The sequence below is a fragment of the Ptiloglossa arizonensis genome, chromosome 4 (assembly GCF_051014685.1).
Source record: "Ptiloglossa arizonensis isolate GNS036 chromosome 4, iyPtiAriz1_principal, whole genome shotgun sequence".
NCBI classification, from domain to species: domain Eukaryota; kingdom Metazoa; phylum Arthropoda; class Insecta; order Hymenoptera; family Colletidae; genus Ptiloglossa; species Ptiloglossa arizonensis.
The window spans coordinates 24,217,932-24,237,154 of record NC_135051.1 but is presented as its reverse complement, the minus strand read 5'-3'; the positions used below and the strand labels follow the sequence as shown (position 1 = coordinate 24,237,154).

At 50.7% G+C, this 19,223-nt stretch overlaps 1 protein-coding gene across 7 annotated transcripts in view; it reads right to left on the bottom strand.

Moving 5' to 3' along the window:
• Positions 1-183: 183 nt before the first annotated feature.
• The window catches only part of LOC143146445 (uncharacterized), a 57,046-nt gene continuing 38,006 nt past the window's right edge, over positions 184-19,223 (bottom strand). For all 7 annotated transcript variants that reach the window (XM_076310770.1, XM_076310769.1, XM_076310774.1 and 4 more), the window contains exons 3-5: positions 12,299-12,422; positions 7,458-10,592; positions 184-4,361 (exon numbers count right to left, since the gene is read on the bottom strand). In XM_076310770.1, coding sequence (XP_076166885.1) covers positions 4,291-4,361; positions 7,458-10,592; positions 12,299-12,422 — 3,330 coding nt within the window. In that variant the 3' untranslated portion in view covers positions 184-4,290. The remainder of the gene's footprint in view (positions 4,362-7,457; positions 10,593-12,298; positions 12,423-19,223) is intronic.

Sequence of the window (19,223 nt, the reverse complement as noted above, 5' to 3'; positions counted from 1 at the left end):
ACGTGTAATACGACTGTCGCGCAACCCACGTGGCTATGCTTTCATCGTTCGGTCTAACAAGGGTTCTCAAACGGATCTTAAATTCGTTTTACCAATCAGTTTGAAATTTCGCTCAGAGACGGTAAAGAAAATTTTCCGAATTCCCCGTCTCGACAACGAACAAGTAGGAATTTCAAGATCGTATAGTGAGATTTTTCAATATATTTATTCGTATGGACAAGTTGGAGCATAGTGCACAATATATTTAATATATAGTAGTCCGAGGAAGGGGATCAGAGTACATTCTGGAGTTTGAACACAATATCTTACAATTTAACGACAAGATGCCTGCGTTTCTGTACTTGCTTTCTGTACGTAATGTTACTCGTATATTCATATATTCGAAGTGTATAATATATAAAGCGCAACGACTCACTATTTTTATCATTCTAGAAAAAAAAAAAAAAAAGGAAACGAGAATACGGGTCCTTGTTTATTACGTTACGTTATATTTCAGTCCGCCATATGTTGTCGTTTAGTTTACTGGTTCGAGGATTTTTTTTCGCAATGAATTATGCAACATCGTGGCAAATACGTAGTACTCGCTAGAGTATATCCTTAGTCCGGAAGTTGTCTCCGATCGTCGATCGCGTTTGTTTTATCGTTCACGCTCGTCAGGGAGAGCCGAATTGTACGCACGGAGAGACTGAAACAACGACTTGGACAGAAACGGAGCGGTGAAACGAAACAAGAGACTGGACGCCTCGAATTAAAAGGCCGGCCGTTCGTTAATCGTAACGAGTTCCAACACGAACGTCCCCGAAGAAGAGAGCGTGTGTTTTGTATGCATGTACGCGCGCAGCTAAGCCGCCTAGGCGTTGTCACTACGAAAGCTCGATTGTATACACGAGGGTTACATCGGAATCAGTGGTGTTGCGAGATCGCGAATATAAACGTGTGCTACCGGGTCGGTTAATCGACGATCCGAGACAGCTCCTGTTCCTCGCGTAATTAGCGATTAACGATCTATATTAAATTTCGTTTAAAAGCAAATACACTTTACAGCCTATACAATCCGTATAACGTCGTTTTCCATTATCTTTTTTTCATTATGTTTTCTCACGGCTTTTCTCTGTTCATTGTTTTTACACGAGTTTACGTTTTTTTTACTTTTTCCTTCTTTTTTTTTTTTCTTTTTTTTTCCATTTTGCGGAGAGCGCAGGGCAGGTCCAGGTACTTAGGCTATATCTGCATATTTTCACAAAAATTCGTCAAGATCGTCCGTCGTTTTCTTAACTCTCTTTCGCGTCTCGTTTGTTTTTTTATAAAAATCACAGCACAGCACCAGCATTTTACTTTAAAGCCTGCCCGTATCTCCCTCATTGAGACCGCCTCATTAAAACTGAGACGACGAATTTCCCCGCGTTTCTCTGCACTCGGCCAAAACGAATCGCCATTTTTTTTTTCTTTTTCCAAGTTTCCTCTTCTCCTTTTTTTCTCTCTTTCTCTCTCTCTCTCTCTCTCTCTCTCTCTCTCTCTCTCTCTCTCTCTCTCTCTCTCTCGCTCTCTTTTACTCGAATTAAAACAACACACGCCTTGCTCCGGGAGTTTTTTTCTTTTTCTCTCTGTTTTCTTTTCCTTTTTTTCCTTGCTTTATTTGGCATTTGCGACACTATGCACGGCACGATAAAAACTATTTTCTCGGATTCTTGGCAACGCGTTTTTCACCAATCGTTCGTACCACGCTTCCATCTCTCAATCGATACAATAATAAAATAATGTAACCGATAATTATTAATGAATAATCGTAATAAAAGATACAATGATAATTAATCGTTACTGAACTAACGTTAGGTAGTCGTCAGGATACTATGCGCGTGTACCACGGCGGCATCAGTATATGTATACCTAATAGCATTTTTTTTTTTCTCTCTCTTCCCTTTCTCGACAATTAGTCTTATCCGTTTTGTCTTGCCGCTCGTCTCTCTCTCACAGTCTCTCCCGCTGGCTCACGCGCACGCGCACGGGCTCGCGCTGCCGCGCACGCGTACGGGCTCGCGCTGCCGCGCACGCGTACAGGTTCGCGCTGCCGCGCACGCGTACGGGCTCACGCTGCCGCGCACGCGCACGGGCTCGCGCTACCGCGCGCGCATACATACACACGCACGCATACAACGCACTCTTTCACCCTCTCGCTGCTATATTCGCGCACCACTAACTACCGTTATTTTTTTTTTTTAGTAAACAAATAGCATTCTAGCGTATTCAATGTACAATCACCTACCGCCGCGTTATCATCGTTATTTAGAATCCTGATTTCCTTTCTCGCTTACGTTGTCCTACGAGACAAGTAACTTTGTAAATTTTTTTGTCGTCTCTCTCTTTCTCTTTCTTTCGCTCTCTTTCTCTCTTTCTCTATCCCTTCTCTCGTTTTCTGTATCTTTTCCACTTTTTTTTCTTCTTAGTTTTCGCTCTCGATTTTTCGACATCGTTTACCGAGACACACTCTCTCTCTCACACACACACACACGCACGCACGCACATCGACAGGTAATGAAATCTCGTTCCTCTAAGAAATCGTGTCGTCCGTCCGTGTGTTTACGCAATTTCTCTACAAAAAAAAAGAAAGTCGAGTCTGCGGTCGTTCGCAAAATGTTAACCTTTTTACAATAAAATACAACGTTTTATAATTTTTCTTTCTCTCTCTTTTCTCACCCGTCATGCGTACGCACACACACACACACGCGCGAAAGAAAACATTCTCTCGCTACGAGTTGCGAACACGATGCACACGTGGCGTGAATCGTGCCCTTCAAACATGCGCAAACGCACACGCAACACGCATACACACGCACGCACGCACGCTTGTTTCCCCGGGTTTCGTACGCCACACGTCGTTTCTTCCCCATTCCCACACGCTCTAAGTTTCTACGTGCGATAAAAATGTTCGCCTCGGCTCTGATCACGGGACGAGGACGCCGCCACGCTCCTCGCGTCGCGCAGGAGATCCTTCGACGACTTCCTGAGGGTAAGGGGGGGCGAGCGGGCGGGCGCGGGGCGGTGCGTTACACTCTTTCGGAATTACTACGGAGGGGTCGGTCCTCTTCGCGCGAGGCAGTCGCTCTGACGACGAGAGGTTTCCGACCTCGTTCGCGGCACGAACGCCTCGCGGGATCCCCCTTTCTCGGTTCTCCTCGTCCGCCATCTTGGAATCTCTCAGGACTCGACAGGACGATTCCGTGCGAACGCTCTCGGGATCGTTACAAATTTTTTTTGCGCGTCCGTGCACTCTCTCCTCGACGACGTGTGCTCGAAAAATTAAAAAGAAAAAAAAGAAAAAGAAAAGAAAAAAGAAAAGAAAACCGCTCTCTCGGTCGCAAAATCCCCGTTTCGGTCGTTGTCGCGTTACACAGTCGCAGGGTTTGGTAATGGTCGTGGTAGGTAGTCGTCGTCGGTGTACGAAATTGCGATCTTTCGTTCGTCGAGGAATCGAGGAAACGATCGGCGGTGTCCATTTTCCATTTCACCTCCTTTCGAAGTCTCGAAGTTCTTTCGGAAATTTTTCACGATCTATCACTCTCTCTCTCTCTCTTGTCCTTTCTCTCTCTCTTTCATTCTCTCTCGTTTTCTCTCTGTTTCACGCGATTACAAAAATTGACGTTACGAGAGACCTACTAGGGCGCGGAGATCCTAGGGAGAGACCCGTTCGGCGGTAGACCCCCTTGTTTCACGCCCCGCGGCGAACGCTCCATCTCCGTATGTGTTGGGTATTTTCGAAAATTTTCGTTCGCGAACGTTTCCACGTTAATGTCCCCTGCGTTGAAAAAAGTTGGCGTTCGCGTCGCGCGAGGCCACGCGCGGAGATTCGAGGGAGAGACACGGGCGGCTCTCCCGGGCTCTCCCCGTCACGGGGTCCACCCCGGGGCGTTTCTCCTGTTTCTCTGTCGCGAGACGCGGTTGGCTCGAGGAACGCGCACGTGTTTCACGGGGGGTGGGGTGGGGGGTGGGGCCAGCCAGGTCTCCGTACACGCTTCGTAGGCTGGATTTAAACGCTGGCGAACACACGCTGGCAGATGGGGTTTTTCGGGGCGATGGCCGCCGTCGAGCGTCGTCGGGTTGCGTGTGTTAACGAAGCCGAGGTAGCGGGCGTGACTCGTCGCCGTCCTAGGATTGCCTGCCAGCGGTGGCAGAGTGCGGATGCCCCGCAGCGGCCGCGGCGCCGACCGACGGCGGATGATGAGGCGTGTGGTGAGTTTGTGCGGAGGTGGGTCCGGTCGTTCCGGCAGCTAGTACGGGACCGGGGGCCGCGGGTCACTTGGGCGGGAATGGCGAGATCACCGATGCGGCTACCGCGGCGGCCTGCTGACTCGCCAGCATTGCCGCTGCAACACACACACAGATACCGGCCCATTAATTCCGTTAACAAACGCGTCACGTTGTCTCGCGTCGGTTCTTCCCCCGTGAAACCTACGTACGGGGTGTTCTCGTGTCCTCATCCGGTCGGGGGGCGGGGGGAGGACGCGAACGATCCCCCGTTCGCCGCGAAAGGAACGCGTGCCACGCGACGATTGTCGCGCCACTCCAGCCCAAGTGTCGCGCGCGGGAACGAGCGTGTGATTTCTTTCTTTTCTTTCTTTTTTTCGCTTTTTTTTCTTTTCTCGCGGACGAGAGTTCAAAGCACAGTGGAAGCGACGGGAGGACGGTGCGGTCGAGAAGAAGCGTATAGCGCAGAGGTAAAGAAGGCGTTCAAGCGAGACGCGCGATGGATGGTCACACGTGGTGGTTCACCCATTGTGGTTCTTCATTTACCTGATCGAGAGGAAGAAACAGGAGGACAGGGTCGAACGAACTACGCGTCGTGGGTGAAGTCCCACGTGTACGACGATAAGGGGGCGGGGGAGTTGTTTTCGGATCGCGAGGTGGGGAGGAGGAGAAGGAGGACGATTACGACGAAGCGGGACACAGTCGCGCGTAGATGGTCGACACGAGCGTTCTTCGAGGCGTACCCGAGCGGATCCTGGCTCGACGATCCTTTGTTGCGCGATCGTTTCCTCGATCGTCGCGCGTCAACAACGGTCACGTTCCGATGATCGCGCGGAATGATCGAGCAACGAGGATTTTCTACCTGTCGTACGTCACCGAGAGTCGAAGAGCTTCGAAGAAACAAAAAGAAAAAAAAAAAAAAAACAACAAAAACACTATTCCTCGCCAGATTGTCGCGCGTCCACCCTTCTCGAGGTGACCCGAAGATATTTCTCGCGCTGGCGCTGGTGACCGTACTCGGATCGGTTCGTGGTTATTTTCTTTCTTTTTTTCTTTTCATTTTTTTTCTTATCGTTCTTCGGTTTCAAGAGATCTTGGCACGCCCATTCGTCGAAGGGTGAAAGGAACGTTCACCGAGACCGGTGGGCGAGGAAACCTTCGGGAGATTTGCGGAAACGGAGGAGAAGCGGGGTGTTGCGGCTTGTTGAAGTCTCTTCGACGGGACTCGACCGTCCGCCATTGTTTTTTTCTCTCTCTCTCTCTCTTTTGTTTTTTTTTCTTTTTTCTTTTCGTTTGAACGAAAGAAACCATTTCGTGGAAGACTACCCAAAAAAGACTACGCGGGCCGAAGGCGACGAGCTCTCGCGTCCATCCAGCTCGTCCTCCGTTTTATTTATTTATTTATTTATTTATTTATTTATTTATTTCTCTTGCTCCGTGATCGTCCGAAAGCACCGCTCCGTTTCGGGCGTCGCGCTGCGCGATCGCGAACCCGAATCGACGTCGTTTTCGTCACGGTTGTGGTCGTCAGAGTCTTGGTCGTCGTGGTGCGTGATTCGTCGTTAAAATGATAAATTTATCGATCGATCAATGTTCTTTTTTTTTTTCTCTCTCCTTCTCTCGTGAACCTACGAAACGACGTCCCCCCCGGAATTTTTCTTTTCTTTTCTTTTTTTTTTCGTCGAGGGCACGCAATCGACGCGCGACGCCGCGAATAATTCTTTCATCCGAGTACGAACACGGTTCTCGTCGTCTTCTCGTGCCGGGAACTGAGCACGATGATTAGCAATTATCACAGTCTGAACTATACGTCTAACTATGCATCCTACGAGCCTCGTGGGCAGACAGGACGCGACTTACGTACCTATTCTTAACTGTCGTACACACGCTCCGATATCTTCAAAATATTCAGTCCGTAGGGGGTGGGGGGGAGGGTTTAGAGTGTTGGGAGTGTTCGGGGACAGGGGGCAGGGGCGGGGGTTAAGTAACGAATCGTCTAAACGTGTATTTACATATATATGTAACGTATGAACCTATGCGCGCGTTTTGTGTAGTATTCGTTAAAAAATGCAGCTCGCAAAAATCACGCTGAGGGCGGCTAAAACGCGATGATATCTCGGTTTCGTCTCGCGGATTCGTCGCCGTTGTCCTTCACCGTATGTTTTTTTTTTCTTTTTAAATTTCTTTTCATTTTACGTCGTCGTCGAAACTTGTACCGTTCGATAAAAACTATTTACAAACGAACGCGCCCCCCTCTCTCGTTCATTTACGCGAAAGTCGAAAGACGTTGCTTTCTTACTTTTTCTCTTTCATTCTCTCTCTCTCATACAATCTCTCGCTCGCTCTCTCTTTCTCTCTCTCTCGTTCCGAGACGTCCCGCAATCACGTCGAGTCTGCGTGTTTCTCTCGTCTTACAAAAAAAGTTGCGAGAAAAAAATCGTGGGTTTCGGAAGGAGGGGGCGGGGGCACAGGAAAGTGGGAGGGGAGACGACGGTTGCAAGGTGGGGGGCGGGGCTTCCTAAGGCCCGAGGCCCTCGTGCTCGACGAATCGAAGCGTCTCGGCGACGGATCTCGGCGCGTGGATCGGACGCCACTCCTCTAGACGAACGGCGGAGGGGGCGTGGCAAGAGCAGTGGGGAGGAGAATGGGAGGAGTCGCTCGCGGAACATCCTTCTCTCGTTCTACTCGTACTCGGGGCACAACCTCTCTCTCACTCTCTCTCTCTCTCTTGCTCTCTCGCGTGCACCAATATGGTGTGTATGTACGATTTTGGTCGATCAGGCTCGCGTGGACGAGTTCGCGCGTGCGATCCAACGAAAATCGATGTGTGATCCTCCGCGAACCTAATCCCAAGGGAATGAGGGGGGGTGGGGCTGATGGGAGGGGCCTCGAACGAATCCCGACGGAGTGACGCGCCAACCACACACAGTGTCTCTTTCACGACTCTTCCTGCGTTCAATGGAAGCAGACGGGCCACCGGTGGAGTGGGCGTAAGGGAGACCGAGAACGAGACGAATGGATGTTCGCGTGGATCGGGGGGGCGTGGTCGGGTGAGTAGTAGGGTGGGTGGGCGGGTCGGGTCGGGGCGGGAGCGGCAGCGATCGGTGGTTCCCTTCGACCGGGAGTTCAAGAGTCAGAGTTTCTCGAGTTTGTATTCCGCGACGCGATCTGGTCGTGCCGGGAGCCTTACTGTCAGGGTCTGACGAGAGGCTTACCTCCGTAGGGGGCGGGGTATTGTCCAGTCAGTAGGGGATAGCCTAGGCCCACGTGCGTGTGATGATGGGTGTGCACGTGCCGCTGGGGTGGCGGCGATCTATTGTCTTTCGGCAAGGTGCCGGTCCCCGCGTCTACGGGCGACTGCTGCTGCGGCTGCTGTCCACCCTGTTGACTCTGCTGTTTGCCGGTTGGCTGTTGTCCCTGGGTCTGGGGCGGGCCCGGGCCCGCTCCCCCACCGGCTCCTCCCACCGAGCTCGGGGGCCCGCTCGGCGGTCGCGAGGGCGTCGGCCCGGCCGACGACGGGCTCGCCGATGCCGCTGACGTCTTCGGGGTCGGTGATTTGAGCGCGCGCTCCTGGAGTTCGTGTATCTTGTGCGCCGAATAATACTGACTGGCATGGTGCTGTAGCAGATCCAAGGCTTTGCCGGCTGGCGGCCTGCTCAGATCCTCCGGCGCGTGATACCTCGGCAACTGATGGAGGTACGGATTACCGGAGTAGGGTCCCGGGACCAGCATAGGGCTGAGCCCGCGATATACGGGATGACCCGGGTCGAACGGCAACGCGCCGTAGTGTTGGGGCTGCATGTAGCCCGGATGAATGTAGGCGTATTGAGAGGTAGGCGGCGGTGGGCCCTGTGTCTCCATCGTCGGTTTCACGCCCTCCTGTTTGCTCTTCGAGTCGTCGTTCTTCCCAAGATCTTGCGGCTTCTCTTGCTTCGGTTGATGCTTCGGACTCGGTGGCGGCGGTTTCGCTTGCTGGCTCTGCTTGCTCGACTCCTCCTTTCGCCTCTGATCGCCCGGGTACAGGTAGTACCTTCGATCGTCCTGCATCGGACCCGGGGGCGGGGGAGGTGGTGCTGCTCTCTGACTCTGGGTGCCGTGGTACACGTGGTACGGGCTCATCTGACTCTTCATCTCGATGCTCTCCTTCAGTATCTGGTGATTCTCGTGCTGCTTGTCCTTCAAACTGGTCTGCTGCGACTGCGGCTCCTGCTTGATCTTGGCCTTCTGCTCGTGCATCTCCTGCTCCTGGACCTGTTGGTTCTGCTGCTGTTGCTGCTGTTGCTGTTGTTGTTGCTGCTGCTGCTGGGCGACCGACTGGGGCGGTTGGTAGGGATAACCGGGCGGCATGTAGCCGCCGTAACTGCCGTAGTAGTGCGGCTGTTGCTGCGGTTGCGGCACCGACTGGCTCAGCTCCTTCTTCTCCTTCTCCGCCACCACACTTTGCAGACTGGCCATTGTCGGCATCTGCGGTATGTTCAACGGTTTCATCTCCTGCTTCGGGACGAGATCGGTCGGCTTCTGGTCGACCGGTTTGCTCTCTTGGACGCTCGGCACCAGGTAAGGCGGTTGCCCGTAGTACGGGTACATGCTGAAGTGGGCGGGCAGATGAGCAGCCGCGGTTGGCTTCCCGTCCTTCTCTTGGCTCTGCTTCGACTTGTCGGTAGGCTCCGCCTCGAGTACCGGCGCCGCGTCGTCGGAGATGTCCGAGTAGGCGGGGCTCTGAACGTCCTCCCTGGCGGAGTCGACAATAGGCGCCTCCAACGGCGACGGATGAGGGCTACCGCCCGGCGACTTCCTCGACTTCTTCTTGTAACCCTGAGGCTTCGACGCCCGTGGATCCTTGCTCTTGTCCTGCTCGGGCATGAGGGCGGCGGTCGGTTTAACCTTGAACTGCGGCATCTTCGCGTGCAACGAGACGCTCTGATACGGCTGCAAATGCGACTGCACACCCTGGCTGGGGTGTCCGGGTTGGGTGGGTGGCGCCGTCTGCAAACCGGCCGACTGCTGCGACACTTGACCACCGAGACCTTGTAGACCGGGATGCTGGCTGGCGATGCTCTGCAACCCGGCCGGTTGCTGTTGCTGCTGGACCACGTGCGCCTGGCTCGGTTGACCGAGCTGTTGCGACAACTGCACGGCCGATTGCAGCTGTTGCTGCATAGCCGACTGGAGCAGCTGCTGCGCCTGTTGGCTCGATTGTAGCTGCTGGGAGGCGGCCGACTGACCACCGGGTTGCAATGTTTGCTGGCTCTGTTGCAGCAACGGGTTTTGTTGTTGGTGCTGCGACATCTGGGACGGTTGAGGCGGTTGGGGGATGTTCAGCGGCTGGGGGATTCCCGCGCTCGGATGCGGCGACGGGACGGGCCTCGGCGATTGGCTGGGCCGTGGGCTCGGGCACTGCGGCGAGTTCGAGCAGCCCAACGACGACTGATTCTGTTGTTGTTGTTGCTGCTGCTGTTGCTGCTGCTGCTGCTGTTGCTGCTGTTGTTGCTGCTGCTGCTGCTGCTGCACGGACTGCTGCCTCGCGGAGGTCGGTATCGTCGAGGGCGGGGCTGGCAGGTCGTCCTGACCGAATCTCAACACCCCGGGTTTCACGATGCTCTTCTCGGTCCCGAGAACGGTCGTCCCTGACTCTATACCAGGGGAGGTTACCCGTGACGGTGGGGGCGGGGTTTCCGGGGGTAGATTGCTCGTCTGGGGACTGGCGGGCCTGAGGGGCGTGCCCTCCGGTTTGTCCGCGGGCGATTTCACCGGGGTCGCCGGGCTCGGTGCCTCGATGTTGCTCTCGTCGTTCTCGGACATGCTCGTGATACCCTCCTTCGTGTCGTCGTCGTCCGCGGAGCCGTGCGCGTGGCTCTGGTGATACTTCAGTCCGTTGATGTGTTTGTACTTTTTGTTGCAGTTCGGTTCCGGGCACTCGAGAAACACCGGGCTCGCGGGCGGTGACCCGCTGGGCGGAGTCGGTGGCGGTGCCCGCCTCTTGTTCTTCTCCTCCTCCTCCGGGCCGCGTGATTTCCGCTTCGCCGCGGGATCGGGCCGAGGGGGCACGAACGCCGCCGGGCTCGGGCTCGCTGCGGGCGAGCCCTGGGCACCACGGCGGCCCTTCGCGCCGCCGTTTCGTAGCTTGCTGTGCACCGAGCTCCTCGTCTCCGTGAAGTTGCTCAGATCGTTGCCCGGCGTCGCGTTCGCCGCGGCTCTCCCCCGTTTGCCACGCCCCTTCGGGGTACGGGCGTCGAGATCGCTCGTAGGTGAATCGCAGAACCTCGGGGGCGCCCAATCGTGGCGAGTGCAGTCCAGTAACGTGCCCACGTACGTTTTCCCTCGCCACGTCACGTTCACCACCAGCACACCTGTAACCGAAATGACGCTCGCTTTGAGCACGGGGGTAACACTGCGATTCCTCGGGGTTTCGGGGGGAGGGGCCACGCGACTCACACGCCCCCCGCGTTCGATTTCGTTTTCGATCAACGCGTCGAGTGCCATAGCGGTCGCTGGTGATCGGTGCACCGAACTTAACACGTTTCTTTGAAGCGTTCACGAGGAATGGCCACTACTGATAAATATTTGTAAACTTTTAAGTAACGTTACTGTCGTTAGGGAGGCTTTAAAGTACCGAGTATGCTCATAAATTATCGAGTGTTTCCACTCGTCGTGCTACAATTCGAATAAATGTTCAGGGCATTCTTGAATTTAGGAAACTGACGTCAGCCAGTTATAGCCGATGTTAACTACAGGAACTTGGGGAGATCGATGCACCCGGTGAGTAGGTGATCACGACTCGGCGCGGATGCATGCTGAGTAGGTGGATTGGAAGTGATCTGTGGGGGAACGATTATAGGACACTTTGGAGTAATTATTGAATCGGTAGGGGTCTCGATTCCGATTTTGTTGAATTTTGGGTATGCTGTAGAGAGGAGGAGGAATCTTGAATAACGTGCACTTTGTACGAGCAACGTCTACTGGGTGTCTTGAAAAGGTTGGGGTCGAATCTCGGGAGCAAAGAAGTTTGGATAACTGGTTACGTTCTTTAAAAAATGATCCGTACATCCCCGATAGAACACGACACCGTGTTTATTCCGAGGTTTTTGCTAGCTTCGATGAGCACCGTTCCCGAAGTTTGGCCCCAACTTTAGCCACCCTGCATAAAACACGAAACTCGTGAAGTAGTCACCAGATAAATGATAAACTTGGCGTTTGGGGAGCGGAAGAACGGGTCTTTGATGGTCCTAGTGAAGCTGACAGTGTGTACACGAACTAGGAACGATGTAAACAGAATTTTTGAACGTCTCGCGGAGATGGAACTCCTTTTGCGACGATTGTCCTCGAGGATTACTTTCGTCGAGAAAGGGTAAGCTAGAAGATCGAGACACGATCTCTCTTCCATCGAAACAGTCAATGCCCTGGTGAATAATCCTGTGTGCATATTGAAAAAGTTCACTTCAAAAAATATTTCTCCGCGAATCGAAGAGCCTTTGGTGAGAGAATCGACCATTCGAGAACAGTTGCTCGATGGGACTGTTGATGTCTCGTCTTGAAAATGAAGTATCCAATCAACCTATTTTCTAGGTTTGGTCATTTTGCATCGTTTTCGCGCTCGATCGTGCCTCGAGTCAACGAAACGAGATCAAATGGACACCGAGGGTGGAGAACGAGGGGGAAAAACAAGGAGAAGAGTCTTTGTACACGCGCGTTGACGAGAGCCCCGAGACAATATTACTTTCGATAGCAGCCCGACAAGCTACCTTATTCGCAGTGTGCCAGGCACTCGTTTTTCATCTACGTCGAGTTCCACGATGCTCTCCATTAGTCTCGAGGCCTCGTGTGTCCGCGAGTCGCGCTGTTCCAGCATCCGAAATGGAACGTGTTCTCGCGCAGGACAACGAAGAGGAACTTGGTGTCTAAACGCGAGATACACCGTCAGTAAGAGAGTTAAAAGACAGAGACTGAGAGAGAGAAAGAATGAAAGAAAGAGAGAGAAATTTATATATGTATATATGTGTATATATATATATATCCGTTTCGCGATATCCTCCGCGATGTCCACATCGAAACTCACCTCCTTCGGTTTCGTGCCAAACGATGCCCTCGAGAGTCACCGACGTACCGGGCTCGCAAGGTCCTAAACATTCTGGCTCGGTGATGGTCCCCACGCTGGTCCCAACGCACACGTCGGACATGTCCTGCAAACGACAAAATTTACATGTACATTTGGTTCGTAGCCACGGACACGTGCTGAATTGCACGCGACGAATTCGAGAACGATTTCTGTCGATGATACGGGTTTTGATTTTTTTTCTTTCTTTTTTTTTTTCAAGCGGTGTTTACAAGCGGAAGACTTCGATTCGCCTAGGTAGCTTCTGGGGTTTTTCGTGAGGGTCGAAGATTTCACGAGGGAAAAAAAACCTTATCGTCGATCAACGAAAGTGATAGTTTAGGGGGTGGAAACGGTGTTTGGAGCGGTTTGAAGACTTTAATTCGTTTAGGTAGCTTCTTTTCTTTTTATCAGGGGAATCTTTTCTTTTGAAAAGAATGTGGTAGTTCTTGTTCGTTTAGATAGCTTCTGTTTTTTTTTTTTTGTCAGAGGGGAGAATCTTTTCTTTTCGTCGATTAATGGAAGTAATAATTTGAGAATGTTTGGATCGGTTTGAAGACTTTGATTCGTTCAAGTAACTTCTGTTTTTTTATCACAGTGGGAACTTTTCTTTTGGTCGACTAATGAAAGTAACAGTTTAAGAGTGTTTGGATCGGTTTGAAGACTTTGAGTAATTTAGGTAGCTTCTATTTTTTTTTGGTCAAAGGGGAGGATCTTTTCTTTTCGTCTATTATTTTCCAATAAAAGTGACAAAGGAGTGTAAACGGTGTTTAGATCGGTTTGAAGACTCTGATTCGTCTAGATAGCTTCTATATTTCTTTCTTTCGATTAAGAAGGGTGATTTTATCTCTTCGTCGATCAATGAAAGCGATAGTTCAAGTACGGAAACGGTGTTCAGAGCGGTCTGAAGACTCTGATTCCTCTAGGCAGCTTCCGTTTGTTCCAGGAAGTGAGATTTCGGTCGCAGAGAAAACGAGAATCCAAGAATCCTACATTCTGCCCGCTTCTTTCGTCCATTAATAAAATCGATAGTTCTAGAAACGGTGTTAAAAGCGGCCCGGAGACGTTCGTCTCCCCAGGTAGCAATTTTCCAGAGGGAAGATTTTTTTTCCATCGGTACTCGCTCCATGAAAAAAGAAGTAACTAAAAGTATCAAGGATCCTCGAGTCTGCGGTGCCCAGTTCTTTTCGTCCATTAATAAAACCCATCGTTCGGAGACAGAAACGATGTTAAAAGCAATCCGGAGACGTTTACTTCGTCTTGAAGGGGCCAGTCCGAAAAAGTCAGCCCGATTCTCGTTTCCTTCGAGGAGTAGGGAGGGGAAGAGGGGGGGGGGGGGGGGGGGGAGAGAGAGAGGTTCGTACGTGAAAGAGCCAAGGATCACCGAATTAACATCGAACTCGCTACGCCCTCTCTTTTCGTCAGCCTCGAGGACGTGATTGGGATCGAAACGGTGTTGGGAGAGGTTTGAAGACGTTTGCGGTCGTTCTGGCGGGGAAAGACCTCTTCCGCGAATGTACGAAAAATAAAACAACACGGCCGAGAGAACCAAGGATCCTCGAATTAACGTCGAACTTCGCGATGCCCTCTCTTTTTCGTCGATTAGTAAAACCGATAGCTTCGAGGACGCGCTTCCTCGAGGCTGTGACATACTTTCACTGTCGTCCAACTTGTATATACAGGGTGTTTCATAACACGTGGGACCCACTTGGGGGAGGGGGGGCTAATTGTACGTTGGAGAGCGACGAAAAGATTGCACTTACCCAGACCTAACTCAGATCGAACTCAGACCTTATTCAGACCTAACGCAGAGCTAAATATAGTGCGTGTCCTCCTATCAGTCTTCTTTTATGAGACGTAATAAACTTTCTGTTTCGATTACCTTCACAAGAGATGCTCGAAATGATCTTCTTGCGTTTGAAGACATAAATCTCGTACGAAATAGTGTACTTCGCAAACCGTGATAGAGAAAGTAACCAGATCGATGACAAGAGATATGCATGCTTATCTTCAAATGCAAGGTGGTCACTTTGAGTATCTTTTGTGGAGGTAATTGAAACAGAACGTTCATTATATCTCGTGAACTAAGACTGATAGGGCATGTGCTTAGGCATGGGTTAGGTCTGAGCTAGATCTAGGTTAGATCTGGGTTAGGTCTGAATTAGTGCAGGCTTGTAAACGAAAGACTGATAGGGCAGTACTTAGGTCTGGGTTAGGTCTAAGCTAGATCTGGGTTAGGTCTGAGCTAGGTCTAGGTTAGATCTGGATTAGGTCTGGGTTAGTGCAGCCTTGTAAACGAAAGACTGATAGGACAGGTCTGCTTACTGCTACTGATAGAGCAGTACTTAGGTCTGGGTTAGGTCTAAGCTAGGTGTGAGTTAAGTCTGGGTTAATGTAGCTTGTAAACGAAAGACTGATAGGACAGTACTTAGGTCTGGGTTAGTGTATCTTATAAACGAAAGACTGATAGAACAATACTAAGATCTGAGTTAGGTCTGGTTTAGTGCAGGCTTGTAAACGAAAGACTGATAGGACATGTCTAGATTAGATTTCAATTAGATTTGAGTTAGATCTAAGTTTGACTCAGGTCAGAGCTAGCTCTGGTTTAGATCTGGGTTAGTTCTAGGTTAGTGCAATCTTGTTTTCAAGTGCAAGCAGTTCATCTCGAGCATCTTTTGCAAAGGGCAATTAAAACACAAAGTTCATTATATCTCGTAAACGAAGACAGACAGGACACGCGTTCATATGACTTTTTTTCACTGTTTTCACGTGTACGATCAGCTCCCGAGGTGACTCCCGTGTTATGACACACACTATATATATATATTTCTCTCTCTCTTTCTCTCCCTAGCTCGCTCGTTCGCGGTTCGTCGTCGATCATTTTTTCGAAGCTGCAGTAACGAGTGTCGCGCGTTGTAAAAATAAGAACATAAACGACGCGATTAAAAGAACGCGGAGGACACGTTGTCGTTAGCTGGTAACGACAGTTCGAAACGCATTAACGCGATTACATCAGCCACCGGCTACGTACGTACGTACATAATACGATGGGACGCGCAACGTGTAAAGGTTAACGCTGCCCGAACCGTTTAATCTAGGGCCGTAGATAAGATTCGGATTTACGATCATCGAGCGGGATCATCACGCGTTTCGAAATCCGTGAATAAATTTCCACTAATCTCGATATCGAAGCCTCGTGTGTTATCTTCGAGTGTCCATTAACGAGCGCGTTAAGAAGGAGAAGTTTTTTCGAGAGGAAAAGAAAGAAAAAAAAAAAAGAAAAAGAAAATATGAACGAATCGATGAATTTTTGTAATTGAATCGACACGGTGTATCGAGTGAGACTTTTATCGATCGCGATCGATACGGACAGAGTACTAGAAGAATCGTGTAAATAAAATTTCTCCGCTCCGTGTTCGCGCGGACCGGAATATTTGAAATGAAATCGATAATTCGGATTCGAGTACGGGACAGGTAGGTATATATGTGTATCCAATTATTCGAATTTCGAGAACTCCGATTCCATCCAACCGGAAATGGAATGGTTGGATATCGCGAAACAGCCCTCTTCCACGGATCTCGCGAAAAATCCGCTTCGCGAAGCGACCGTTTCAATTTTTCAACGCGAGAGAGACTCAAAGAAGAACGCTTTTAATCGTTAACGGGGGCCTCGGGGAGGGGGGTGGGGGATTTATTAGCAGGCTCTTGAACGCGAACCGGGGAAAACAGAATTTAAGCCAATGGAATCAAAGAGATTAGTCGAGCGCGTACTCCGCATCGGGACGGGGTACCAGGATTCTTTCGATTGGCGACAAATGGCGGGAAATTCGAGCGTCGAATCTTTGAATATCGAATCTTTGTCGAATCTTTGAATATCGAATCTTCGTCGAATCTTTGAATATCGAATCTTCGTCGAATCTTTGAATATCGAATCTTCGTCGAATTTTTGAATATCGAATCTTCGTCGAATCTTTGAATATCGAATCTTCGTCGAATTTTTGAATATCGAATCTTTGTCGAATCTTTGAATATCGAATCTTCGTCGAATATTTGAATATCGAATTTTCGTCGAATTTTTGAATATTGAATCTTCGTCGAATCTTTGAATATCGAATCTTCGTCGAATCTTTGAATATTGAATCTTTGTCGAATCTTCGTTTTTAAATATGTGTTGTGAATTTCTATCGAAAGTTGAAATCCTCTCGACGAAAAATTACTTCCCCCTCTGTTGTAAATTTTCTTTTTTTCTCTTTTTTTCTTTCAAATTTCCAATTCAGTTTCTCCGGTGTTACGATTTTCGTTCGGATCGAAATTATTGGGTTCTTCCGAAAGTCAGTTTCCAAAATGGAGAATATATAATTTAATAGAATGTTTGTATACTCTGAAAAAATTGTGTTGAACAATTTTCATCAAGAAAAAAAAACCGAGTACCCGCGTGGAAGATCCGTAGATTCAAAAATTAGAATATATCATCTAAGTGGTCGCGTACACGTAACGCTTAAAGCACGTGTGTCTAGAAACCGACTAAACCGACTAAACCGACTAAACCGACTTGAAAGCGGGCAACGGTCCGAGCGAGGCGCCAAAAGGCGAGAAACGCGAGAGATTCCGCGGAGAAAAATCAAGAACCGAGAAATTCCATTTCGGAGAACACCTAGAAGAGAAAAAGAGTCGAGTTGCCTAAAAAGCGGGGAAGGTGACGGTTTCCCTTAATTTTCATCGAATTTTCCACGAAGAATTCGCCAACAAGGAACAAATCACTCCGTTTTCTTTTCCCCCGTTTAGCGCGCTCACGGTTGCACGTGCACCGTACGAGCGTGTGTGAGAGTCGCGTGCGCGCGTGCACGCTTGCACTAATAAGCGTACCTCGCCGCGAGTCGCCGCGTTGTCACGCGACTGTACTTCGCGCCGCATAATTTTCATCGCGATAAGCGATGATTTATGCGAACTGCGCCTTCAACGGGACAATCGATAAGAGTCGACCGTTTCTTGGCTGCGTTTTCGTTTCCATCGTGGATCGATCCACGGCTAGGATCCGCTTGTCAACGCGCGCGGGAAACCGAGACGAGACGAAACGAGACGAGACGAGACGAGACTGAGCGGCGAGGAGGTACGTTCTCGCGGGACCGTCGGCCAATTTCGACGAAGAAAACCGCGTGTTCGTTGGCAATCGACCGTAAACGGAAGCGGACGGACCACAGGTGCCAACGGTGCGGGCATGTCGTGCAGTTGCTCGCAACAAGACGGTCGATCACCTGCCAAGGTGGCGCTTCGAAACGCGAACTTACCCCGCTTTCGAGCGCTCTCAGTTTTCCACTGCGCGAACAACCGAACGGACTCTCGACGAGAGGTACGGCAACACAGGAACGGTTTGGTTATCTTTGCGCGAGGATTAAAAATTCGGTGTTCACCCCGCTTTGAAGACAATGAAAATTTGAGGATTAACTCCGCTTTAAGTATTTTTCGGATGACTTAAAAAGGAACGCGGTAAATCCGCGTACTAGACTCTCGACGAGAGTCGAATAGTTAGTTTTACGCGAGGATTACAAATTCGGTGTTTACTCCGTCTTGAGAGCGGCAAGAAATTCGGTAACGTCGGCCGGTAGTTACCGCGCGAGTTGCACTAACACTAATCGCGTGATTTTTCACTCTAGACACGTCTGTAGGCGCGCTCGACCTCGACTAAGCGCGAAATTACTACGTTTAAAGCATTCTCTGTTCGGTGATCTCTTTTTCTCGTTTTCGCGACGCGAAGGCGAGTACTTCGGTATTAAGTTATTTTTAAACTCGGTTCACCCTGGTTTGAGAGTTACAAAAATTCAGGAACGTCGATTACCACGAGTTACACCGGCCCCTACTACCGTGATCGTTCGCACCGGACAACAAAGTATCCGTGAACGTGAAATTCGAAATATTTTCCGCTTCGAGCTTTCTCTCTAGAAATCCTAACCTCCGGTTCGTACCCTCGTCGAAACGTACGGTAAACCCGAATAATGAAATTGTCCTTACTGGATAACGACGTGAGAGCCCAGTGTTTACCCCGCGTGGCCGCAAGAATTCGAGGAGCAGCACGGCTCGCGCTCGGTCACCGCGTGTTGCACTAACCTTACATCGGCCGCGTGATTTTTCACTCGGGGCTAGACAACGGCTACAATATCTCCCGCTTCTTCGCGATAAACGTGTGTATCCGTGGACGTGTACTCGACCTTGGCTAAACGCAAACGACGGGCAGATCGATATCGAGGCAGCCTTTGATCCGCTCGTTTCACCGATCGCGGTGTCGTCGGCGACATTGAAATCGGCGTGCAAAGGTGCGGACAGACTGGCTGCGTCGAAGCAAAGGTTCTCGGGTGTCCCCGAGACGCATCGTCCAGAAACGTGGCTTCGACTTCGACTTCGGCTCCCGCTCCCCCCAACCGCCCGCCCGCGGACCGATTCCCTATCCCCACCACGCGCGACTCTACCCCCACCACTCCGCCGCTAGCCCCGCGTGATTCCCTAGGCCAGCCATTACCCCCACCGCTGACTCTTATCGCCACTCGACCGTCAAACGATACAGCCGCTTATATTTCCGCGCTTAAACCGCTAATCGGCCTACGCGCTGCTTCAGTCTGCCGATTACCCGGCATTTACTTGCTGTCGTCCGTTACTTTATCCTATTCGTACTTTTATGTTCCTACGCGATCTAGGCGCGCGCTCACGCTCGTGCGCCGGATCCAGAGCCAGGGCCACGCGGCAGGCACGCCGCGCGACGATTATCGGAAAAAGATTATCGATGTTTGCGAGAGAGCGACGCGAAACGTCCTAATTCGAGTTCCCGAAACGACGTACGTTTAACGAGAGGGGGCTCCTTCTGTGAAGCTGTCCCGGGCCTCGCGAAAGTTGAATA